Raw genomic sequence first — 25,617 nt, 5'->3', positions numbered from 1 at the left:
CGCTGCGGTACCTATCCGTTACAGCAAACAACTCCACGCCGTGCGCACGAAAATTGCTCTAGCTTACACACACAAAGCCTACCTCTACTGGGACTTGATACATGTATATTTGGCAGGGCTGTTTTGGCTCAAAAGTAACTTTTTGAACTAGTAACCGGTGGGACTGTCTGGAAGAGTTAGCCCTGTGCCCAGCACCCAGTCTGGGGGGAGGTTGAGCCACAAAATGTGACTTGACTTTATTGATTAGCTTTTATTTAGTTGAATAAATGGCTGACTTCTTGCCTCGGAGTCCTCAGTAGCTTAAGGAATGGTGGTTTTGTATTAAACAAAATAATTTAGACTAATACAAAAACTGAAGGGACTGCTGGAGTCTGCCTTTAATTCTGCTTTTCAGAGCTGTCTTGGGATATGTCAGTGGCTCTGTATTGCTTATTAAAACGGCTGTCGCAAAGTACTGCCCTGCTGAAGAGATAGCTAAAGCGTGAAGTAAATTAGCTATTTTCTGATCTATAGATTTCTAGGCCTGGCTCCAGCATCTTTGTACTAATAATATTCCTAGTTTTGCGGTTATATGTTCCAGTGGCTGATGCAGCAAAACAGTTGCCTTTCCAGAGGCTGCAAGATAATTCTAATAAAACTTGCCAAACTTGCTATTTTTTTGGGGGGGGGGGGGGGGGGCTGTGTTTTGTTTTTTTGCTGTGGGTACCAAGATGTGGCCTCAGGTTATGGGGCAGGGCAGTGTCAGTGCGGTGACTGTCCAGACCTGCTCGGTCCTCTGTTGCCATCTGATGCAAGCTCCGGGTTTTGGTGCTCAGCAGAACTGCAGGGTCAGTCTGCAAAGTGGGATACAGGTTTGCAGCCTGAAGTGTGCTTTGCCTTTGAACAGGAGGATGGAAAAAATACACTAGCAGAGATTGCTGTTGGGGGCAACTATTTTCTTTCAGTTTTAACCCCTCCCTTTCCAGTGCTCCTGTAAGTATGTGTTCGTCATGCTTTTCTCTTGCTTTTCTGCGTTGTGCTTTTAATATACGAAAGGCAGGGGCCCAAAGTAAGTTAGCAAGTGAAGGCTGTGCAGGAAAGATGCATAGGCTGGACGTGCCAGAGCACTCTTTAGAAGCAAGCTTTTCTGATTTCTTAGACGTACTAAGCAGCTCGGGAGCCAAGCCTGCCTTCTCCACGAGCGCCGGGTGAAACGAGGGCCGTCAGCAGTGGTCCTCAGGTTCTGCGGTGTGGAAGGCTGGTTTTTTGCATGCCATCCTCCCCTAGACTGCTGAAAATGCCTCCGCCTTTGGAAGGAGCGGGTTCTGGTCCGACTGCGTTTGCCAGCAGGTCGCCGGCCGCCGGGATGCGCTTGCTCCGCGCGCAGTTGTGCAGTGTCACGCGGCATTGCTGGGTCCGCGCCTCCGGCTCTGTGGCAGGTCTGCCTCGGGCCGGCACGGCTGCGACTGCTGCCTCGGGGCTCGTCTCCTGCTCCCCCCCACCAGCCTGCAGYGTTTTCCTATAGCTAGAAAATAACCTTGGTCCTGGTTCAATCCGCGTGGGTTAACATCCGTAGTGTTGCTCGCAGCAGTGCACTAGAGGCACAAGTCTCTTTCTGAAGTCTTTTGAATTGTAAAATTCATCCATTATGAAAGATAATTATTATAAATACTGTAGAGAAAAATGTTACCAATTGTGCCTGCCAGCAGCATTAGCCTGCAGGGCTGTCATTCCCGCTCCCTCCCGCGCTGCCTTTTTTTCCCCTTGGTTGCGCAGGAGCACCACGCTGAGTCCTACAGTAAGTTGCTTTTCTAGCTCTATTTCGTTTTACTCTCAGCTTCCTCTTCTCTCTGCAGTGCTCCTGGATATCTTATTTATAAAATCATCCTGTCAAATACAGCATTATGCGTGGAAGATGTTCAAAATATAAATCCAGACCCATACTTCTAAGTAATTGCTTCTTGCATAATGGAGAAAGATAAAATTCTTGGATCAGGACTTTATAGCTTTGAAATAATGGCAGAGTTTAGAATTGCACAGGGCAGGCCTGTGTCTGAGGACTCAGGCGCAGGATCGGATCGCTGTTGCTCACCGGATTTTGCAGGCGGTAGAGCCGAGGCGAGTGCGCGGCAGCTGAGCGCGGCGCGGGCGAGGAGCGCGCGCAGACAGCTGCTGCAGGTCGGTCCTCTCCGGACGGTGGTGCCKGCAGGCACAGGCACGCGCCTCCAGATCCTGATGGGTCCGTGTCTGCGTGCGCTGGACTCCGTGCCTGCCGATATTCGCATCCTGGATGCTAAATCTTGCCTTCGCCGGAGCCAGTGAAAGCTTTGCCAGCAGGTTTACCCCAAGGCAAGAGCTGTTGTTTCTCCTGTTAAAGCTGTTGTCATAGCTATGGCAACCGCTTGACTTAGTAGCGTTGGAGAAAATGGCCTTTTTTGAGGAGGTGAAATATCCTATAATGATGAAAATTAATAAACCATCTAACTCCCTCTACCCTCCTCTTCATCTTTCCTGTTCTCTGTTGCCTATTTGCATTTTCCATTCAAATCTGAGCGTGGTTTCCGACTTCTTTAAACTAGTATTTCTCTATTCTTGTCCTAATTAAAAGCTGAAACTTYACTTTTGTGATGATTATATGAATGTGTGACTTTTTTTTTCCCCCTTGTGTTACTTTCCAGGGAGTGCAATTAAAAGGAGATGCAATGCACTGCAAAACCTTTCCCCGCTTGCTCGCCTCCCTCCGCAGTCGACCGCGGCGTTTTCTGCTGTAGCTCGYGCCGCAGTGATGGCTGAGGGGGCTTAGGGCATTTTCAGGTGCCGTTTGGTTCCCATTTCTGGAATAGAAATCACCACTGGGGAGTCAGGGGATCTTAACTTTGAGCTCCTAGGCTTTCTAGTGTGAGCAGAGATTGTGCAAGTACAGCTCTAGAATGGTCTTTTCTTTAAGTCTGTCTTAAAAACGTCAGCTTTCTCTCATTAGTTGGTTGAAACCCCGTCGGTGTCCTTGGGTTTTGCTCCGGCTCTTGGCGTGGGCTGCGTTTCTCTCGGTGGGTCTGCGCCGCCTCCGTTGCACGCGGGTCTCCTGCCCCGGAAAGGGATGTTGCCCTCGTTCAGCTTCCCGGGAGGCTTGACCAGGAGCCTGCAGCAGCTGGTGGAAATACGGGATATAACGCAGGGGATTTTTTTCGTACAGCCYGGTGGTGGTCAACTCTTGCACGTAAAGCATTGCACTTGCTCAGATGTGTGTGGCTGGCTCGATTGCAGGTAAGCAGGATTGTGGCATCTCTTTTTTCACATAAATACCAGCGAAAGTCTAGAACTGGGGCCCTTGAGCGCACCCATGACAGCTAACAGCCCGCGAGGCGGCTGTGCTGAACATCCTAGGAGCCGATAAAACGTCAGACCCGTTGCTGTTCGTAAATGTTTATTATCAATAGGCAGCTGGAAATGTTACATCTGAAAAGGTAGAAACACCTTGAATTTCCATAGGCTTACRTTTTTGGGAAAAAAAAATTAAATGCTTTTTTCAGTTTACAGTTAAGCTAAAAATACACATAAAATAAATAATTTTATTATATACATTTCATTTTTACACGTTATATGTGGGAATGACATGGAGTCTGCAGTATGGGCAGAAAAGATGAAGTAGAAAAGTACATAAAACTTAAGCATTTGTTTTTGCTTTTTTGCCTTCTCGCCCCCCCCCAGTCCCCTGCCCTAGGGGCGGCCGTCGCTGCTCAGTGGGCAAATGCTCGAGTCCTTGCTCTGCCTCTACGCGAGCAAAATTCTCACAGCATCTCATAGCTCTTCTGCCTGGAAAAGGCCGTGATGGTTTTGACCAAAATCAAAAAAAAGGAAAGAAGCCTCAGCTTTTTTATCCCATGAAGTAAAACRTCATTTTAAACTATGCTCAGATGTGAAGCCATTTCTGTGACAGCTTTTTTTTATGGAGATTTAATTTGATATTAAAACGTGTTTGCTTAAAAAGAAAAAAAGAAAAAAAACCTGTTTGTAGAGTGCGCCTGGTTCTCAGGGCTCGCGGTGTAGAAAATAGGTACTTCAGYGGGCGCTGCGCCTCTCGGGGACCCCCAGCCCTCCGCTTCCCCACCCGCCTTACTAACGCGGTCGGCGGGTTTTAAATAAAACCCCACGATACCCAAGGAGCGGCTGGACCCCCGGGCGCCGCTTGCTCGAGAGCAGCTCCGCGCGGGCAGCAGGCCCCGAGCACGCCGGCCCCGAGGCGCGCGGCTGCTTCTGGCTTAGGCGCAGCTCCTCGACCGGGGCCGTTTGAAACGGGGAAGGCTCCCCGGGAGCAGCGGCGTAGCGCTGCCCCGGCGAGCGCGTAGCGCTGCCCCGGCGAGCCGCGCCGTCGCGGAGGGAGAGGCGTCTCCGGCGCAGACGGGGCCGCGGCGCCGCTCTGGCTTCCCCAGAACCTGTGGGTGGTTCAGCTGGGTCGGATGTTTGGTTTAGGACTGGTCTTGGTCTGTTTTGCGCGCATCGAAGAAGCGGACGGTGTTTCCCCGAAGCGTAAAGCGCTGCCGAGGAATCGGAAGATGGAGCAGGAAATGCTGCTCCTGCCTTTTGAACTGAAAAAAAMCCTTTCTCTTCTTGAAAGAGTCATTCTTGGCCACCAGCTTACTCCAGCGCATTAGTTGTTCTGGTGTGGTGGGCTTATGGGAATAAAATATAAATGACTTGTTTGCACAAAATTAATGGTCTGAAATGAGGAAAGTAGTAGCGTGAAAATTAAATTACATTATGTTACAAAGGGTAAGGAAATATATTAATGTGCCCTCCACCGTCTCAAAAAAAAGAAAAAAAAGAAAAAGAAAAAGAAGAAACCTATTACTAGAGGAATGATTTTTATAGCAGTTAGCAAACGTGTTACTTGAAACCTAACAACTACGGGTTATTCTGGCAACGTTTCATTACAGAGGCTGCACCAGTGAGTCCCGCCGGCGTTGCTGTCGGCCGGCCGGCAGGCAGGGACGCGGCCCCGGGGTGCCCCGGCCCCCCAGAACCGCTCCGCGTGCGGAGCTACCGCTGTGCCCGCCCCCGAAGCGCGACCCCGAGGGGCTCTCCTCCCGGGTAGCTCCGCTACGCTTTTCCTTGGGAGCTCGTCCTTGGCGAAGGGAAGGAGACGAGGGGACGCGGAGCGCTTTTCCTAGCCCTGCCCCGAGCCCGCGTGTCCGTGCCGGGCTGCGGGTCRAGAAGTCTGGTGCAGAGCCCAATTTTCATCTCTCTAAAAGGTAAAATTTTATATCTATACATGAATATATTCATTTAAATAGTCTTGATATTTACAGAGGCTGATTCTGCTAGAAATTGTTGCACGTGCCATTAGAAAAGGAGGATGAAACACAAATGCGGTGAAGTAACGTTAAGGGCGAGACGTGGACCCACAAAAGCAAGGGTGTTCAGCGTTTGGGCTGAACCTGCTCGCCCTCCGCTGCSGAAGTCCCCAAACTCCCCTCTGCGCAAACCAGGCTAGTTTTCTACGTGGAAAACTATCGTAATGTTCCTACGGTTAAATCCTAACCTGAATTAGTTGTAGGAAAATAAAAGGACATACTACTGCTAGTAATATTACCTATTTAGTGTATAGAGCGCCTTTAATCTGAAGATCTGAAAGTGCTTGTAAATAACGAACTAACCCCCCTGCGAGGTAGGAAAGTATTATTGTCCCTATTTTACAGATGGGGAAACTGGGGCATTAGAGAGGCTAAGTGACTTGCCCAAGGTCACAGTGGGTCRGTGGCAGAGCTGGGAACAGGCCCCAGGAATGCTGTTTTCTAACCCCGCGCTCTAACCACTATGCGTGCTTCCTTTGTAGGGTCCACACATACATCAAGTACTTGAATATTTACAAATATCGTTATCCAAATACTCTGCAGAGACACGTCACTTAATTTCTTGTTTGTGGAACAGCTCCTTTAATCCGTAACCTGCGTACAAACAGCTCGGTGTGCGCGATGTCCTGTGCCTGGATGCCGCTTGCGAGCTTCCGATCAGCGATCCCGTTTAGCGTGCTGCTCTAAAAAGCCAGGTGAAACTGGGAGGTGGGAGGTGATAATAAATAATAAAGCAACCTGAAGTGCAAGAAACCTAAGGAAAGGACGAGTGGTCAAGAGCTGTGTTATTCCTAATTCCATATTCCTTGCGTATGCTTAGGGAGCGTTACTGGCACGCGCAGCGTGAAGGCCGGGCACGCGGGAACTGCGGCCCGAAGCAGAGCCAGGAGAAGGTTAACGCCTCGCCGGGGTGCTCGGGGCGCCCCGCCGGCACGCCGCGAGGGAGCCCGCTCGCCTCTCCAAAGGGAGGGAAAATGTTCACCAGAACGTGCTTTCCCTTTCATCAACTGAGAACAGAAAAATGCTAGTGAAATCCCAAAGGCTGCCTGCAAGCGAATTTAAAACAAAATAAAAATTTGCCAGTTTTGTCTGAAAAAAATGTTTTTGACAAGATACTTCAACTTCCCTCCCCTGAAGTTCCTGTTTAAGAGTACTAGTAGTAATGATAATTCACCAGCTATTGCAATGCCTGTTGCTACCGAAGGGGCTGTATAGCTGCGATCAAACAGAATTTGTCTTGGGGTTCAAGTCTGACAGTTTTGTGAACTCTGAGCTATATTTACATATTAATCATTTAGTCCAATCAAATATTTGTGTTAAACTGAAAAGTCAGCTCAAACAAGCTCTTAGCTGGGAGCTAGGAAATATCAGAGTCATGAAACAAATCCCAGGGGAGACCCAGCCCGGCGGCCGTGGGAAGCCGTCTCACGCTCAGCGTCGCCGAGACGTTTGGCACGGCGTCGTGCGGCGGTTCCCGCCCCTGCCCTCGCTGCGCGCAGCAGCGGAGCGCCGCTCTGCGCCGCCCCGGGTCCTTCGGACAGTCGGGGCGCTGCCGCAGGCAATTAACTGCCTCGCGCCTCTGCTCTTTGGAGCTCTTAATGCAGCGCAGCCTTCGAGCGAGACGCCGTAATCGTAGTCGGGAGCGCGATGCTTGCAGTCCCRGGAAATTTAAAAGCCTCTCTGCTGTCAAAGGACGCGAACCTTGATTGTATCCTAGTCTTGAACTCGGCTGATGTCACCTGCRTAACCGTCCTTGAGCTGTTTTCATTCCCACACATTAGATGGGAAATACCATAAGGGTTTGCTGGCCCTATTTCAAGCTCATAAGCTGCAGTGTGGTTAGGTGAAGCATAAAATGGGTCAAGCCCTTCCCTCCATGCCCACTAGCAGCTCTTGCTAATGCTCCTACTTCCAGGAATGGGCTCAGTCACTTTGGTTTGTTAAACTTCGGGCTTCTCCTGCGGCTGCTTTGCGAACTGCCTTCGGTCGGCTCTGACTGCAGCTCTGCCGCCAGCGTCAGGCTGCCCCTCACCCTGGCGTCTGCCACGGCTCCTTACGTAGTGCCCGTGGCAGTTTGCTCAGTCTTTCTTGCAGGAAGGGGAGTTGCAATTTTCAAAAACCACTCTACTTCCACAGTTAGCGTGAAAGCCTGAAATTTGCTGATACAAAAATGCTTCTCGCTCTGCCTTAACTAGCACATTCAGAGAATTAAATATTTAAGACTGTACTGCGTGCTAGCAAGCAAGTCTGCTTGCTTGCAAGTGGGGAGTAGTGGTACGTTTTTGAGTCCCCGCTACTAGCTGCTCGTTCTTCCCAGCGCCGCAGCGGGCCTGGAGCGCAGCCCTCGGCTTCAGGGCTGCGCTCGGAGCTTCCCAAGCCGAGCTGCTGCTTCCACAGCTCCGCAGAAGGGCGAGCTGCAACGGGCTCAGGTAGGCCCAAAGGGAAAACCCAGCAAGGTGTTTTCCCTCAACAGCACAGTCAGAGTTTAAACCTCTGGCAAAGTATTCCCGCGGCAGGCACCCAGGCGCCTCTCCCACGCGGGACCGCCGGGGCGCGCGCGGGTCCCTCCTCCCGCCCGCCCGCCCTGCTCCTGCCCCTCCAGTAAACCTGACGCCTGCCAGCGGTACGTGGCGGGGTCCAACCGTCACTGTTGCTTCTGCAAACGCAATTCACAACCTGGTTCAGAGAAGAGCCGAYTTAGGGCAAGCGCCCTTGCGCTCGACTCCCACGCACGCCACCTCTCCCAGGGACGGAGCCTTAAACACGCGAGCGCGAGCGGGGAGCGGGGCTTCACCTTAAGGGAATGCCATTTCCGAGCGCTCGGTCACTTTGCTTCCTCCAGGGAAGCAGCTGACTAGTGACTGCTCTGACGTGGGTATTAAATGCCAAACACCTATKTGTCATAGCAACAGCAGAGAAGAAAGTTGAATTACCAGGTTGGTTAAAAAAAAAAACATTGATTCAACCATTTTGTCCTAAGGAACTTCAAGGAGGGGAGAAGACAACCCCATCAGGTCAAATGCAGCGGCATCGTTATGTCTGCACTAGGCCTAGCGCAACTGGGAGAAAAAAAAATGACACTCTGCTGCTGAACTCCTTTTTGTTGCAGCAGAGAAAAGGAACTGCAGAGGCTTTCCGGGCCACCAAACACCGTCTGAGCTGCCCTGGCTTAGGCTGCTTTTCAGAAACGCAGTTCATGAATCTGAGCAATATACTCTCCCTCTCTGAGCTTGACACGCACCAGGAGAACAGTTTTCTGCCCGAAGCGTGACAAGAGAGGCAGCAAAAAGCGAACGCAGGAGCGGGAACGAGACGAGGCACCTCAGACGCCGTAGGGGTCCGCGTGTGCCGGTCTGCGTGCCGGCGCTGGGCTTCGGTTGAGCCCCGTGGGTGGAGGGGAACCGCGCTGAGGGCTGGCTTTCAAGGAGCCGCAGGCGCGCCGGGGTCGGCTCGTCCAGGCAGACCCAGCAGCAGGGCTGGGTGCTTCCACTGCCGGGCTAACGGGGAGGTAAGTCTGCTTCCTACACGAGGGAATTAGGTTAATGGGAATTAGGTAAACCAGCAGATTGTAACAGGTTCTAGCTGAGTGACAGGAGGCGTCTCTTATTCAGTAAGAATTTACAACATGAATGTAGTATGCAACCTGAAAAAATACACRTAACTGAATGAATTGGAGGCTGTATTGCTTAAGGAAAAATAAAAAGCCAGTTATAACCTGAAATCCTTTCTAAGAGGATCTTCTCAGCCTTCTGATAAGCTGCTGCTCCCCAGCTCGTCCTGCCGCTGAGGAAGTTGAGCACTACGCACAGGAGATCGCTCGCGTGGATAACGGTGGTGTAACACAGCGATGGGGGAACGATGGTAAAAGCACTGGAGAAATTCTTCACTCCACCACCACCGTGTCCAAGTTTTGCAGGGTTCGAAGACTACGGCTGTGTCAGAAGGGAGCCCTGTTGGTTTACAGTGACTTTATAAATGGCAAAACCTTTAGTTCGGTATTTGGGAGTATAAATGAATTAAAAAAATGCAGATGGCTATAAAATAGGCTAACGTAACTATAGACTTTTATGGTTTTTTCCCCTCCCCCTATGGACAGAAAGGAAATCTCAATGCTGAATCAGGTGATAGCAAAACATTACAAATAACAAGCTAAGTTTTCTAGCAGGTGTTAGACAGCTTTACTTTATAACCGCGTTGTAACGTGATCTTCCTGCCCATCTTTCCACTTGTTCATAAACAAGTCACAAGCCTCTCCCCATGAATCAAATACATCTTCTGATGAGTCTAAAAGTTTGGAATTAGAGGAACAAATACTGGAAGCACAGTGAAGGGAACTGGTACAAACCACAGGGCACTCCCTGCTCTGGCCCGTGAGTCTCGTGTTCCCGCTGTAGTCCACCTCATTGAGGTTAATTTCGCTTTTGGAACAATTCTCTTCTCTCTCTTTATCGATCTGAGAGTATTTAATGTCTTGCCACATGTAGTGTGGCTGAATAATTCCATCTGAAATAGTGTACATGGGCTCCGAGTCTGGTTCAGGTACGTGTCCGTTCATCTTGGAGAACAGCAGACCCAGCCTCTTAAAGGACTCCTTCTTGGAGCTGGAGAGTCTCTGAACTCTGTTTCCGTTTCGGACAAAGGAGCGCTTACTGATTCCGTTGCTTTTTGGCTTYTCATCCACCATATCGATCCCCGACATAGTTTTAATTAGAGCAGATACATTGAAATCTTTTTTTTTGTTGGCTACATTGAAAGACACGCTCTTGCCTTTGGGTTTTTCTCCAGCACCATCCTCATTCGTATCATCCTTTTGGGACACCTCTGTGCTGCTGGTAGAATAACTTCTCCTCTGGGGCTTCCTGTTCCCCAAGAGGTCAAGAACTTCATAGCGAAAACTTGAGATGTCCTGTTTTAATTCCTAGGGCAAGAGGAAAGATGAGTTACACACAGAAGCTTTCTCTGCAACATGAAAGAATGATCATATTCCCTTGGGCAAACTGTTCAGAGCTATCTAAATGGCTGATACCAAATCACACTTACAAGAATACCACATAAATCTTTCGTTATTCAGTGATGGGGGGGGGGGAGAGTATTGGTAGTTCTAAGAATTGGAGAACCTCACAAGATCTTTGTCTCCAAACACTGTAGGGCCAGCCTTCTTGACCAAGATCCCTCCCAAGAAGAAGAAAAGRAAAGGTTCAACGAGGGCATTTATAGAAGTGGTGAAACACTGTTGAAAGTTAAGTTTTATAACTTTTTAACTTTGTTGACAAATGGTAGTGTTTGTATCCACAGAGCCGGACATATTCTTTGGCCCTGCCTGGGTCAAATTAGGAACGTGATGTTGACTCATATCAGGTACTTCATTTTTACYGTTTTCCAAAGCTTCTGTTTACATAAGGTATTACACATTGAAATTTACTGAAGTGATCGTATGAGAAGACACCTCAATAAGGAATATTCTTTGCTCAGAAAAGGAAGACATGCATGTCACATGTAGTCCCAGCTCTAGCAATAGTCATTCTTTCCACAGTGAGTCTCAGATTTCACCAAGCTCTGCAGGTGGCCACCTGAATTAATGTGATAAGTGCTTACTAAGGAATAACAAGTTACCTTGAAATTTTCTTCAGTTAAACCTTCATTGGTTTTGGAAGTTCTTATCATAGCTGCAACATACCTTTTCACAAGATTTCTGATCACTTCCTGGAATATGAAACAATACAGGTGATTCAGCTGCTGCTTCACACCAAACTTTGATCTTATTATCACCTCACCGGGTTCTTACTAACAGTGGCTGTCCTGACTCTGCTGGCTGGAAAAATCATTCACCCTTAGAAACACGGCACCTTCTTTCCAACAGACAAACCTTTAGAAAGGGCTATATATCTTTCATCTTGAATGCTCAGATTTTAAATACAGTAGGTCAGTGTTTTGTACTGTGTTTTGTATATGTAGAAGTCTGTAAGATTTTTTTTTCCATGTTCTTAAATGTCCTCAAGCCATTTAAACTCCTCTAAGCCAGCTTTTACTCTCAGCTGCTGAAAGTTTCTAAGATTACGGGCTCAGGTGGATAGCCTATATCTCCTGATGTGCTAAGCTTGCCMTTTGAAGATTGTTTATCAAATATTTGAAAGCCAAGGGTGGCGTATCAGCAGCAAACGGCATCGGGATCAACCACATCTCCACGAGGTGACGCGCATCCTTGGGAAGGCACGTCTGGCAGCCGCCAGCCCTCCGAGGACTGGGAGGCCTCTAAAGGCAAGTTCTGCTCCGCGAGAGGTTAGAGGCTCCTCGCAAAGCTGCGGCAGCGCCCGAGGCAGTGCTGTGAGTACCAAGTCATGCCTGCAGTGACTTTTCTAAGGGCTCTCGCTCCTCTCTGTTACCGGGGCTGTTTGTGCAGTCCCAATTTCTGGTAGGACGAAATCCAGGTTGTGCAGCAGGTGGCCGTTTTCCTCTGCATTTGTATCCCCCCTTGCTGTCCTTGAGTAAACCAACTGGTACTTAGGCCTTATACATACATACATGTATACCTTTTTTAAGATAYATTATATACATATATGTGCATGTATTTATCCATGCAACCTGACATACATGGCAGTTGATCTCTGTCTCCAGAAAAGACTACTCGAGACCTTCATTTTCCCCATTCCATAGGTAGCGCTGGCAGGTCTAACCAATAAGCGTTAAGATACTGTCCACACCAAAGTTTTGCTGTGATGTTTTTAGAAGAGTAACACCTTCCCCAGGCACACCTGCAAACCCCCCCCTGCTGCGACCAGYGAACAGCACTGCAAAGTCCAAAAGCACCAAATGCCTGTTGTCAAAGTGACTAATTATGGTAAACATCAACTCTTGTTACACGTATTCTTCAGAAAACAGATATTGTCTTAAATAATAAGATGAATTACTGATTGTTTTTGACAGTATAACCTTATATACAAAATAATAATCTGGAGATTTTTGTTTTCCCCCCAGAATGCTGGCATAATGCATCACATGAATTCAAGTGCTGCAGCTAGGAGCTTTTAACACAGATTCATCCTTTTGTAAGTTGAATTTAATGAAAACTTGATGATGGGCAGGCTGAGAATAAACAGAAACAGCAAAATTCAGCACAGGAACAATTCCTCTTTCCTGAGCCTTCCAAATGGAACAAAATCCCAAGCACTGTTTGAGCTGGGCTTARGGAAGAGAAAAAGAAAAAAAGAAAGAAAGAAAAAAAAAAGGATAAGGGAAASAATTCATGAGTGTGTCTAAAAATGCTGCAGATCAGGTTTATGCAGGATAGCATGACAACCCGGTCCCTGGGAAGCCAATGGGGACATTGCATCTTCAGCAGCGTGAATGAGGATACCGAGGAAGTTTCCCACGGTTTCAGAGGAGGTGCGAGACCAGGCTGGTTTGCTGAACCATCCCACCTCTAACGATGAAATGTTTTAATMCACAAAAAGCAAAACCTGCGCTTAATCAAAAATACATTCTAGAAGAAAGCAAGAAGTGAGGTATTAGAAAAGAAGCAAGAAGAAACAGCAAATAAAGACCRTGCTGGAGAGTTTACCTGGTAATGTTGATTCTGAATCAGGTTGTCAGCGTGCCGTTCCTGGAATTAAAAAGGCACACGTWTGTTACCCATTTCATCCTGCCTTTCGAGCTCCCAAGGGCTCCTGGCGAGTTACGATCCAGCAGCATCCTTCAAATAACAGCAGAGCAAGCACCCTCAAAAACAACGYGTAAAGACACGCGGCTGCTTACTGTGAACGTTTTGAGGTTTTCRTGCCTCTTCTGTTCGCTCGTGGAGTCGTTGCCTGGGCACAGCCGGTTGTGAATCCACTTGCAGAGGTACCAGACTGACTTGGGGCTCGGGATGATGTTAAAAGGAGGGGGCAGAGTGGCACCTTCATCAAAATAACTCATCCAGAGCTTCGTCCGGGCAAACTTCCATTCGATGTCCGCGTGGTCCTAGGAGAGGAGGAAAGAGCATCAGCAGCTTCAGCGGGCTCTMCTGGCGCAAAGGCCGGCAGCGGCGGAGACGACGCGAGAGCGAGAGAGGATTGCTCCCGCCGCAGGCAAAGCGGTGTCGTCTCTTCCACCTCCCTCTTTGGGGTGACTTAAAAAGTCGGTGTGAAACATGGCTGAGTGTAAAAACACCGACCRCTGAGAGATGTGGTGACAGCGATATGCAGCAACAAGAAATTCACCTGCGCAAGCCCAGCTTCATCATTTAGAGTTTGTGCTTACGAGTTCACCAATAAAAGCAGCAAGAAAACACATTTTTTATTTTACTTTTTGTTATTATTTCTGTTTTCACAGACCATTTGTTCCACCTGCCCAAATCCAATKAATCTCAGTTTCTTCACCAGAAAAAGGTCCTTCATATATTTTTTTTATGGCGTCTAGTGATTCACCCTTTATCGACTCAGCCACAACAGAAACGATACCATGTGCTGTATTTTAAACCTGGTGTCTGCATTATCCTTACACAAGACTGGAGATGTTTTCCCGATTCTTCCGCTTACGTTACCACGGCAGGAGCTTGCTGTGGCCCATGTCCACGCCAAGAGGAGAGGGCGCTCTGCCGAGGTGGGGAAGCCATCAGCACCACTTTACGATCRCCCTTGTAGGCACGAGGCCCAAACTGTCACCAGCAAAGGAAGACCGCAACTGTGCGAGACACTGACAGCAGCATTCCCCAAACCAAGACGTTTGCAATCTAGCCCGTGGAATCAAAATCAGGGCAAAGACCTCTCCTGGGAGCCCGGATTCGGAGAGATGCTGCAGCTATTCAAAATGGATTTCACGCTGTGCACTGGTGTTAAAAAATGTCACTGTTTCTTATGGTCTGTGGGAATGAGGATGTTGGACAGAAAAGGAAGAAATATTGTTTGAATACTTCAAGCCAAGCAGTGCTGAACACCACTTACAGTACTACGCGAAATTAAAACGGGGTATTGTTACCGTTAATGGATGGGYATTGTTACCATTGCAGAGTTCAGTGCTAAGCTGACGGCTCTGACATTTCAGCTGCTTAGCATTTATGCTAAGAGATTAAACCAAAAACGTGATTATGTATGCTAAGTAACAGTGCAAGGTAAGAGAAAACGCAAAGGGATCTGGACTAGGCTGGAATGAGCAGAGCAGAGCTGCCGGCACCCGGGAGGCTCTAGCCGCGGTGATCGGGGCGGCTGGAGAGTTCAGGATGAGGCCGTAGCTGCGAGAGGGTACCGAAGACTGTTGCTTTGGATAGAGAGGAGGGACTTTTAAGTCCTATGTCAATGCAGAAGTAGATGTACATGTCCTGCCGAGCAGTCAGGAGGGGAAGGTTAGTTTGGAGAAGACTATAAATCCACCCATCACCTTCTACAAATGTCCACCCTAGCTGCCAGGAGCGAGCGTGGGGTGGCGTCAGGTGTAGTGACTTGGCCATGATTGCCTTGGCCCGCTATAACAGGGGCACGTCCCGGTGGGGAAGGTCTTGGAGCAGTGGCTGCTGCATGCTGCTCGTAGAGAGGGATGAGGCAAAACTGCAGCTTAGGGACTGCAAGTTAATGTTTAGGAAAGGAAAGAAGAAAAGGGCCGAACATCTGGATTGCATGAAGTGCTTTCTTTTTTTCCTCTTTGTTTTAAAATTAGGTGAAGGGCTTGTGGGCTTGGTAGAGGCTGACTGCAGATACGGGGCAGTGCTGTGGGACTYGGTGGGGGGCTCTGATCGGGGAGGTTTTGCGGGTGCTTTAACGATCCCTCCTAACCTAACTGCATCGCTGCGTGAGGCTGGGGAACGCTGGCTTCACGCTCCCTTGTATTTCTTCCAGCGCAGGCTCAGTCAAGCAAGTGCAATGCAGCCTCTTTGAAGACAGACCCTCTGCACAGAGCTCAGGATACCTTCTCTCTCCCTCGCTCCTGCTGCAAGTTCTCTGGGGTTCACCAACTCAACCCCGCTGCTACACACCTGGATGTTTTGCGACCTTGAGCAAATCAGATGAGACTTCCTGGCAGCAGTTCTGGGTTGGAAATGCCCTGAAAACAGACATTTCAGTTTTTCTGAGAATGTTTTTGTGTTCCAGGAAGCCAGTCCAAACCTGCTTTGCACTGAAGCTCAGGCCTAGGTCGGCCAGTCCCTTGCTCGATTCGGGCCTGGCCACCACGTCCTCCACGGAGCTGTGGGGTGGGGAGACAAAGCCCCTTCTTCCTAGAAGGCGCAGTGCTGTTCATGGTGTGCTAGAAGATAGCTTTTTTATAACACTTACAGAAAAAAGCAGCACCACCAGCTTTGCAAGTGTGACCTTGTTGCTTTAGTAATTTAAATCCGAGCTTGGATTTTGCTGTCTGCTGTTTGAGCTCCTGTTGCTCTTGCCCTTGCACTCGTCACTGTTTTCTTTCAAGCATTGCTCATCGTTTCAGCTACAAAACACTCTTGTTCCAAGAGGACTAAGCCCTCAAGTTCAAAGAACACCTGAACTCAAAGAAACCAGCGCTCAGCTTCTCTGCGAGAAAAAGCCTGCATCAGTTAGCACCACAACGTGAACGTGTTGCGCTGGCCACATAATCCTTTTGCAGATCTCTGCCAGGTGAAGTGGGAATTAATCCCCCATAAAGATTTCCCTGGGGGACTGCTGAAGCCATCTTACTGGAGCAGTTGTAAGGATTTTCTCATTCAGTCAAAGTGATGTATTCACAGATGTGCCAGATTTAAAATAGTTACCTGCTACACTAATTATCCAGGATAACTCAAGCATTAATCTCCATCTTTTTYTCTGTGTAGAAAATCTGTTGTTTACAGTTTGTGAAATGCTTTTTATCAAGACTCCCTTCCCCATCTCCTTCCTGGGCCGTACGGTTTCGATCGTACTTTGCCRAATGACGGCCGGCTTCTGCGCTGGYGATGACCCGGCTCCCGTGCGCCGTCACTGGGGGACTCTTACTGCTCTGCTCTGACGGCCGCCCCGCCGCAGGACGGGGGTCCTCAAGCTGCTCGTGCATCTAGCGTCTCAGCTCCCTGTCCAGCAAGGCGAGYGCTTACCGAAGCGTCTCCGTGCTACCTGGGTGCGAAGGGCTTCTGCCCCTTGGCCCCGCACGCGGGAGCAGCACGTTCCTCGCACGCCGAGGCTGGAACCACGCTGCCGGCTGCGGCTGCGCCCCGCGGGCCGGGCTGCCCGGGCGGCCGAGCGCCCTGCCGCGGGGCAGAGCCAGCGCGGGCCGGCCTCCCCTGTGCACCCGGCCCGGCGGGGCTGCCCTGCGCTCCCGTCCCCGCGGGGCCCCACGGGCCGCCCGGGACTCGGAGGAGCCCTGGGAGGGACGGAGGAGGCGGCGCTCGCTGGGGAGGGTGCTCCGGGGCGCGCCTGGCTGCACCCCGCAGGGCACGGGGGCTCGCTCCGCGCGGGCACCGGCACCCCCGAAGCGCCTTCCTGCGGCGTAGCCGGCTGAGCTGCTCCGTGTGGGAGAAGGCCACCGAACTCGTCGTGCGCCTCTCTGCTGCTCTTCGCWGAATAAATCAAGAGCAGGCAACAGCAGGGAAAATATATATTAGCGTGGCTTTCAAGCAGACTAATGCAAAAAATAAAGCCTTGTGTATTTTGAGCAGAGAGCACTGCAGAAAGAGGGCCGAGAGAAAGTTAATCTTCGTGAGACGACACAGACGACCTTTCTGCAGATGGAAAGGTGTGAGCGTGGTAATAYGCGCTGGACAGACTGGTAAGGGCATCAGCAGAGCTTGGCCTGCCCAAAGAAGCAAGCAGCAAAGTGCAAACAGGCTCTCTGAGGTAAACAAATGATGCTGAATATTTTTCAAAGCAGAACACTTCATRCAAAGAGAAAACGTCTATGGGAAAAGCCAGGGACCTACAGAGACAATGAACGCATGGGAAACGCGGCTGCAGCTGACAGCAGATGGCTGCGCTTTCGGAGACTGGGAGGACGTACGTACTGACGGGTGAGAGCTTAATGGGATCAATCTCAAAAGCAATACAAGCAAGATGACTAACAGAGGCCAATCTAGCATTAGAAAAAGCAACTGGAAGAGGCAGGGAGCGAGGAGATGAGAGTACCGCCGGCCTGCTCGGTGCGACGCAGGGAGGGCCCTGGGCGGCGAGCAGGGGCGACGCAGGGAGCGCCGGCCCGCGCGAAGCCCCCCGAGCCCCAGAGCTCTCCAGAGCGAAGCGCCCGTGCGAGCAGGCCCGCGGGAAGGCGCGGGGCACGCAGGCGACTTGCAAGCCTCAGGGGGATCCGGGCCGTGGTAGGATTCATACAGAACACGTGGTAACGAAGCAAGTCAGGAAGAGATTTCTTCATTCTGCAGCGACCAAGCTCCRTCGCTTCAAGCAGACCAAAGTATTGGCCGGTTCAGCGTCAGCAGGACCCGCACCACGGTGACCTGCACCTCTCCCCACGGAGAGACCCCAGAAGGAAGCAGGTGAAGCACCAAGGGGACAGGTAAGAGCGCAGGTCACTACTGACGACGTACCGGCTCGAGCCACCGCAGTGAACGCGACGCAAAAGCAGCAGCACGGAAGCGCCCAGGAAGCGGGTGGTGCCGCGTTGCGCTGACGCACAGCCAAACGCAAGCGGCATCTGAGCCCGCCGGTCACTCTGGCCATCGCCTAGAAAAGGAGGCGTCAAACTGCAGCCAAAGCAAAAGCCGCGCATGCAGGCTGGGGGCAGCGCGTGCAGCCAGCTGCTGAAGCTGCAGAGCATCATGCCAGCTCCAGCACAGGAGGAAGCTTGGTAGATCCAYGTTGGTAGAAATGAGAATTGCTTGAAATTGCTGCAATTTAAAAAGAAAAAAAACACCCACGATCCATCTTCAGCATTGTCACAGGGACTCCTGCACTAGGGTTACCACATCTTCTGCCAAGGACTCACCATATAAATCTAATTGCATTTCATTAGTAGCTACCTGCTCTCCTCATGYGGATGTTATTCCCTGGCAAGGTAACTGTCAGACTGCTCCTTTTTCATGGGTACCAAATACAGAAGCTTATTGAAAGTTCTCGTGGGAACTTTCTCCCTTTGCGCTTGCGGTATGCACGGACCCGCGCAGGACCTGTTAAGCAGCAGCAGGGCGCGTTGGCCATCATCGCCCTCCGGAAAATGGACGGGTCCATTCTGCCCGGCTTCCCCAGCTCCAGGGAATGAGTTTGTTTGTRCTTGGAAAATGCATGCTCTAGCATAATCGCTATTTATATCTTCCATGTGCAAAATATACTTGGTAATTAAAATCTTTATAATAGCTCACAGGGCATTATATTCTGCAAAATATTTTGATTATATGTATCAATTACCTTTCATCTCCCACCAGCACAATGGATAGAAATAACAGCAGCTAATGAGAAGGCCAGGGAATATTATTTTTGAGAAAACACAGAGAACTGTGAATTGTGCTGTTTTTAGAGCAATTAAATTACTTGGGCTGACACTTTCTCTTTTTTCCCCCCTCTCTGCCCTCTCTCTGCCCTCTCCATTTCTTTTCTCCCATTTCAGCAAAGTTCAGTTGATATTTCAATAGTCAAATAAATCAGAGCAGTATGAAGGCGATGTAGACAAACAGTTCTCTAAAAAAACGCAGCGGGAAGAAACAATACAAAAGGTGTCGCTAAGGCTTTGTCCCTCCAGCTCTCCATTACCTCTCTGGCTGATTAGAGACTCTTCTTCAAGCTGAAAGACAGACAGCTAGCCATAACTGTGCTGATAGTCCTAACTACCTGCAGTACATCAGAACAGAGTAATTCACACAAACGCACAGAAAAACGGTGGGCTGGGAAGGGATGTCTACCCCAAGTGCTTGGTGCTGATGACTGTGCCAGCACCACTGCAAAAATGAACTTGGAACAGCCGCATTTCTCCTCACACAGTTTCCAAAATATTATCTTTGATCTTTTCCTACATAGCAGGTCAACTTGGGATTTGAGCTTTCCAGGGAAGAAGAAGAATTTTGTTGGAGCCTGGTGGGAGCTGGATGCAAAGGGGAATCAGATACTTTTCTCACACCTCTCTCTTCATTTTTTTCTAAAAGGAACTAGTCCCAAGAAGCAAAATCCCAGTTTGGATTTGCACGTGAAAGGCACGGGATCACTCAAATCCCTAACTGAATCTTGAGCTGTGCACACAGAACTGATTTAAGGGCAGAAGCCACAATTTCTTGTGTAGCTTCTGAGAGCAGAGTCTGCCGCTGAGGAGCTGGGGGATGCGCTGGGTAYAGCACGACTCCCCGAGCGCAGTAACGTAGATGACGCTCTACAGCACAGCAGGCTATGAGCCACCTTCCAGTTTAACTGGATGGACTTCTGTTCCCTGATCAATTAGCACCAACTTATGTGCTAGACTGAAACACGKCGAAAAGGAAATCTGTGAAGCTCTGTAATCAAAAAGTCGTGTTTCAGAGGATTCCTAATATAGCTATTCCCATTGCTCAGCCTCAGGTGAGAGTTCTTCCCCCAAAACATCCCTTTTATTTTTTGATTCCTTTTTCATAGATAATATTTTTCCTTTATCTTCCGCTTTTTTTCTTCTGCCTTTTTTACAAAAGTCCCCTTCGTGCAGAAGCATAAGATAATGCTAATTGAGCTTGTCAGGTCTAAATAAAAGATGGGATAATGCAGCGGGCTGCAGCYGATGTGGTTCCATCTGGATGCTTCAACTTCTATCATGTAGCAAGAGCAAACCTTGCTGTGCGGCTCCGCATGCAATGGGCAGAGAATCATTGACCTGTCAGGCAGGGCGCTGCTGTGCTAACCGCGCCGACGAGAACGGGACCGCTGCTGTAGATGCAGCAAATTCCCTATGATGTCTTCAGTCAACCAGGGGCCTCTGTAAACTGCAAGCTCATCTTGATTTTTACCTAAACGTACCYGGTTCCACCCCAGAGCGGTTTGGCCACTGAGGCAGCTGCAAGGATTAACTTTCTGGTCCCACCGCCGATACCTGTGTTGGCAGCGTCTGTAGGACCAGGCCCCCGGGCAGTCCRTGAACTTTGTCCAGCCCAAGGGCAGAAGGAGCCCGACGCGGCGCACCAAGCCGGAGCATGCAGAGCCGTTGCCTCCAGAGGCTCTGCAAACGCCCGATGRGTGTTAACAGCTTGGTTCGAGTCCGTGCTCCTCCTTCCCCCGCCGGCGTACGCTCCGCAGGGAACGTCGCAGGGAGCTGCCTGAGCTTGGACACGAGTCCAGGGCTCGGAGCTGGCGTTGCCTCCGCGGAGGCCGCCCCGCGCGGGGGCCGTGCGGCTTTGYGTCTCCAGCTGCCTTCGGGGTGCTGTGAAATTCTGCCGTAGCAGAAGCGCCGGGGAATAACCGTGCAGCTTGGGCGAGCAAAGGAGGCGCCAGCTTTGCTTTCCTCTGTGCCGGCGGGTCGTGGATCGCRGTGGGGCCGGGGCCTCTGCTGCTGTTGTGAGCGAAACTGGGTAGCAACCGCTGCCGGGCTGGCGAGGGAGGTCAGCTGGGGCGCAGAATGAGGGGCACTTCTAGTTCTTTGCAGATCGGGAAAAGTTTGATACTATTTCCCGTGGGAAGTCCCCTGTCATGTTGGAAACAATGTACTAGGCAGCTGAAAAATCTTTATATTCCTTGGTGCTTTAATTTTTAAGCTCCCTATTCTGCAAAAATTAAGAAAGTTCATGCACAACATCCCTAAATTTGAAGGCAACATTTCCTGAAAGCGTTAATTTATTTTTAGCTGCCTATACCAACTGTTCCTATTTACTATACATATGGTTTTCTGTTACACAGAACATTTCCCCCCAAATGTGCTAATCCACACTCTATTTCATTGCATCATTTAAAACCAAGCTCCCATTTTGGTGTCCAGTGTCCTATTTTCTGTAATCTGAACACTRGCAGCTCCATGGCCGTTGGGTCACACACTCCGCTCTCGGAGATGGGCCTGAAAGCATTAAACACGTCAACATCATTTGCACTTGCAGCTGCCGGAGATGAACCAGCCTTGAAAGAACAGAACCGGCAGYCAGCAGGAGGAACAACGTAACAAAATCGTTCCTAACTGCATACACATTGCTAGCGTGGCAGCCTTATTGCTGCAGCGGGGCAGGCACGCCGCCGGTGACACGTGGGCATCCGTCACCCTTCCACGCACACGCGTCAGGGGTGGCGTGCTCAGACCTACGTCGGTGCGCTGCTGTCCCCGCGGYGCTCGTCTGCTTTGCTTTTTGCTAAAACAGCCACGGTTTATTTAACAGTTGCAAGTGCTTACATCTCTCCTTAATATTTCAGCGGGATGCACCGGTCTGTGCCGCTGACTCTGGCCCAYGTGGAGCCCCGATTTCAAGACGAAAGCCCCAAGGTTTTCCTTCTGCAGAGGGGTCCTAGCTCCCGCATCCTGTGGCTCTTACCTCCCTCTGCTGCTGGCCGAGCGGAGTTGGGAGTGCTCAGACAGTCCCAGGGACCAACTCAACCCTGCAAGGCTTCCCGGAACGCCACAGCTGTGTCCGTAAGCAACGTGCTTCTGGAAAATGCATGCTATGCCCCGCAACCTGCCCCTGCTCCGGAGCACTCCGGGAAGACAYGCGGGCTGGGGTATCGATAACGCCTGCTACCACGTTGCTTTGGGAGAAATAYAGCCTGGCAGAAGGACTCCCTCCCTTTAGACGCAGCCGAGGGGCAATGCAATGAGAAACAGCCCGTCACATAGCGCGTCCTCGTCGCCGCTTGGGCCGAGCGCTCGGATCCTCGCAGACAGACGCAGCCCGCCACGTACGGACACTTGATCACGCCTTTGGGTTTTGTTTGCTTTCACAGTGAAATACAGCGTCTCCCATGATCCAGTTGTGATAATGGCTTGGCAAAAGTGAAAAGCGCAGGCTGTATGAAAAAAATCAATATCAAAATTGCTTCAGGATRCTCCTGGAAAGTACACTTCCTGAAGTCTGAAATAGCTTAGTCAAAAAAAGTCAAAATGCTTGCCGTTGTGCGAGCCCAGAGCCCCTTAACGCTGCGTGGAAGTCTCCTCTCTGCCTGCCTCGCTCTYGCTGTGGCCTCTGCGGAGCCACGGTGGCTGCGTGCCGTGCACCCACCAGACCTAGGAGCCCTAAGCCCTGCTTGGGAGACAAAGCAGCAGCCTGGGGCGAGCAGCCTCGGCTCTGCTTCCTCCGGCTTCGCGGCAGCAGGACGCCGAGATCTGAGATAGCGGAGAAAAGCTAACCTGCAGGATGGCTGCTGCTACGGCCGTGCCGTGCCTGTCCTGCAGAACGGAGAGGAGAGATGCTGTCTGCGTTGCAGCGGCGCTGCGGCTCATTAGCAAGTGGAATTAATTACGACGTCCTGATCATGCTGCTGCAGGCAGATCGACAAGCGAAGATGCGCTCTCCTCCCTGGGGTTCAGCTCATTTTGTTTCTCCACGGAGTCCTGCACGCGGCAGCAGGTTTCCTCCAGACGTATTTCGGAAGAGGACCTCCACGCCATGCTGAGCCTTCTTGGCCCTTTACCCCCCTCCCTCGCTGGGCATTGGTGTTCAGCATACGTCCAGCGTAACACAAATATCAAGAGGAAGAAACGCCCAGTTTAGCAGCCAACCTACTGAGGATCAGAAAGGAGTAGGAGCAATTACAGTATCCAAAGGTAGGGGAAAGAAGCCCCACAGCTGTAAAGCTCACTGTTTATTAATGAGTTATTTTCTTCAGGGAAGAGATTAATTGATGCCTGTCCTTGGAAGACGCGCGCAGAAAGCTGATCGCTGGGAGAGTGCCAGGAGCAYGCAGAAACGTTAGTTTCAGAAAACAAGCTGTGTGCACGGCACGGCACGGCCTGGAGGTGACCAGTTCTTGCCTCCCCAAGAAATGCCGCTGCCCTCAGTAGGAATCGTTATGCGATAGCTTAAGCGACAGCGAAATATCCCCTTGCATTCCCAGGGTGCTAAGTCGAAGCAGGGGCCTCCTGCTGCGCCATGCTTCGTTAYGGCCCGGTTATCCAGTGCGCTCAGCCCCGTACCTCCGACTTGGCACAGGCAGCTCCTGCTGGGAGAACGTGCTGTTCCCAGCTGCTCTGCACCCACGGGCGTCCCCACCGGTGACTTCCCGCTCCGGATGGCTCAGCGGGAACAACTCACGAAGGGGCTCTCTAAGCCCCAGGGACTGTTTCTGATTTGCCTTTGCATCACTGGAATTGTTCGCGGAAGGGTGACGAGGGGTTTGTAGCCCAGCGAGCAGCAGGGCCCTTCGTTCTTACGGCAGTCTTGGCTCTGGGCTTGGGGCGGTGACAAGCCTGTATGAGGACAATAAAGCGACGGCATAGGAGGTAACAGCCAAAGAGATTAACTTGGTTGCCTGCCCTTGGGTCCAGCGTCCTCGAACACGAAGGGTGGCCCCAGCAGACAGCAAGTGCTTGAGGCACTGACACAGGCCGGCGGAACAGCGATGCCTTTGCGATAAGCTGTTTGCCTGCCTGCCAGCAAGGTCACCRGCCTGGTTTTTCTCGTCATTTTTACCATGGTAAAGATCAGAGGCTCCCAAGTCTCACTGATTCAATTGCGTATGTGCTCTGTTTGACTAGATAACCTAATCTGGGAGCCACTGGAACCAGCAGACGATCAACAGCAACAGCAGGACTGTTCAAGCAGACAGACTCTGCTCTCCAGCCCGGAAAGGAGTTTACCCRGGCATCTCCCCGGAGGTTTCGCTAGGCAGTTGGGAATGGAAGTGGTCGGCGAGCTGGTGCAGGTCCCTTTTTCCCCGTTTTATCTCTGCCTTGCTCTCCACGGCTGCCCAAGGCGGGTGGGCAGTCTCTGCTCCGCCTGTGTTCCCGAGGGGCCAGGTGGGGACGCAGACAACACTCCCAGCTCCCGGCTCTGCTCACAGAGGATCTAACACCCATCGCCTCGCTACGGCAGTGCCTGTGGGGCAAGGCGGCGGGTTGGAGAGGGCCCGCCGGTTTACCAAAGTGCCGCGTGTCCCGCGCAGGAGCTGCTTGGCGCTCGGGGAGGACCGACCTGTGCCCCGGCTGCCCTGAAGCCCAGGAGATGCGYGTGCTACAAGCCAACAAGCGGAGGCACATGGAAGAAAAGAAAGCACGAAGAGGAGAAGGAGGTGAACTTACGGCAATGAGCTGGTAGGAGTTGTTCATCATGGCTATGAGCATGTTCAGCAGCACGACCAGGGAGATGACGTTGTAGGTGCCAAACATCGTGGCCCCAACAAATTCTGTGAACTCATGTCTGGCTTTCACGTTGGTGACGTAGAGGTTCAGCAGGCCGAACACAGACCAGAAGAGTGACTGCAAGGTCTCAAAGAGTCTGCAAAAAACAGATTTCTATTAGGCTACCTGACTCTGGGACCCAAACAGAAAACGCTTAACAACGTGCAGAGCCCTGGAGGCGTTGAGGTCGGGTGTCCTCCCACGTAAGGGCTGTCGGTGGCACTGGAAGCACTCCAGCCCTGGGAGCACTCAAGTGGGAGAACGAAGTATGCTGCCTCTAATTCTTGTGATATTGCTATTATATAGGGATATAATCTCTCCTATTTAAACAGCGTCCTCATCATTAGCAGCCCTGCTGTCCTCTCAAAAAGAGGACATTAATATGCCTGCTTAAGAGGTTCCATTTTGGCCTGGGGTCAGCAGATACTTTCAAATGCTCCTATTAGGAAAACCAATAAAAATAAACTCCGCAGCTCTGCCGCAGGCGGTAGCTGCTCTCCTGGTGCGTACGCCGCACGTGCCCCTGCTTCTCAGGGCGTTCAGTTTCCTTAGGATTTGCACTTTTTCCTTAGGTTTTCCACTAGCCAAAGCCGCGAGGAGTCTTTCAAGCGCAAACCTGCTCGCCCGAAGCCAGGCGGCTGCGTCTGTTGAGGGAGCGAGCGGACGCGAAGGCAAGGATTAGCCAAAGMAGGCCGAGCCGCCTTCATTAAAAGTGGAGGAGAGCTGGTTCCCTTTCGCCCTCTTTTAACTACTCACAGTAAAAGTCCTGCTCGGAACGGAGGCTCGGGGCACACTGGGGTCCCCGCCGCGCTGACGTGGGCCCGCGCGGGAAGGGGCAGCGGGCGGGCGCGAGGGCCGCGCTCGGGCGCCAGACCCTGCAGGCGCGACGGCCTTCCTCCCGGTCCTGCCTCCTCCTCCTCCTCCTCCCGCCGCAGGAGCCACATCGATAAACCTGTTTTTGAGCCGCCTGCGCAGGCAGCACGCGCTCYGCTCTCCGAGGGATGCCGAGGCATGAAAACTTAAATTATTCATGGCTTCCCCCCCGCCGGCTGCCACAACGCGGCCGCGCCACGCGCTTCTGGGGCTCGCGGCAGCCGGAGCAGAGCCGAGCCCGCAGCCGTTGCCTCCGGTTTTCCGCAGCGCAGCGCAGCGCAGC

At 51.1% G+C, this 25,617-nt stretch overlaps 1 protein-coding gene across 1 annotated transcript in view; it reads right to left on the bottom strand.

Moving 5' to 3' along the window:
- Positions 1 to 9,413: 9,413 nt before the first annotated feature.
- The window catches only part of TRPC5 (transient receptor potential cation channel subfamily C member 5), a 54,245-nt gene continuing 38,041 nt past the window's right edge, over positions 9,414 to 25,617 (bottom strand). Inside the window, exons 6-11 of the mRNA XM_085319711.1 lie at positions 25,218 to 25,413; positions 24,363 to 24,558; positions 13,083 to 13,289; positions 12,889 to 12,930; positions 10,944 to 11,033; positions 9,414 to 10,248 (exon numbers count right to left, since the gene is read on the bottom strand). Coding sequence (XP_085175837.1) covers positions 9,514 to 10,248; positions 10,944 to 11,033; positions 12,889 to 12,930; positions 13,083 to 13,289; positions 24,363 to 24,558; positions 25,218 to 25,413 — 1,466 coding nt within the window. The 3' untranslated portion in view covers positions 9,414 to 9,513. The remainder of the gene's footprint in view (positions 10,249 to 10,943; positions 11,034 to 12,888; positions 12,931 to 13,082; positions 13,290 to 24,362; positions 24,559 to 25,217; positions 25,414 to 25,617) is intronic.

Source organism: Rhea americana, unplaced genomic scaffold, assembly GCF_003343005.1.
Source record: "Rhea americana isolate MKP2758 unplaced genomic scaffold, rheAme1 scaffold_6, whole genome shotgun sequence".
NCBI classification, from domain to species: domain Eukaryota; kingdom Metazoa; phylum Chordata; class Aves; order Rheiformes; family Rheidae; genus Rhea; species Rhea americana.
This window is presented reverse-complemented; position numbering and strand designations above follow the sequence as displayed.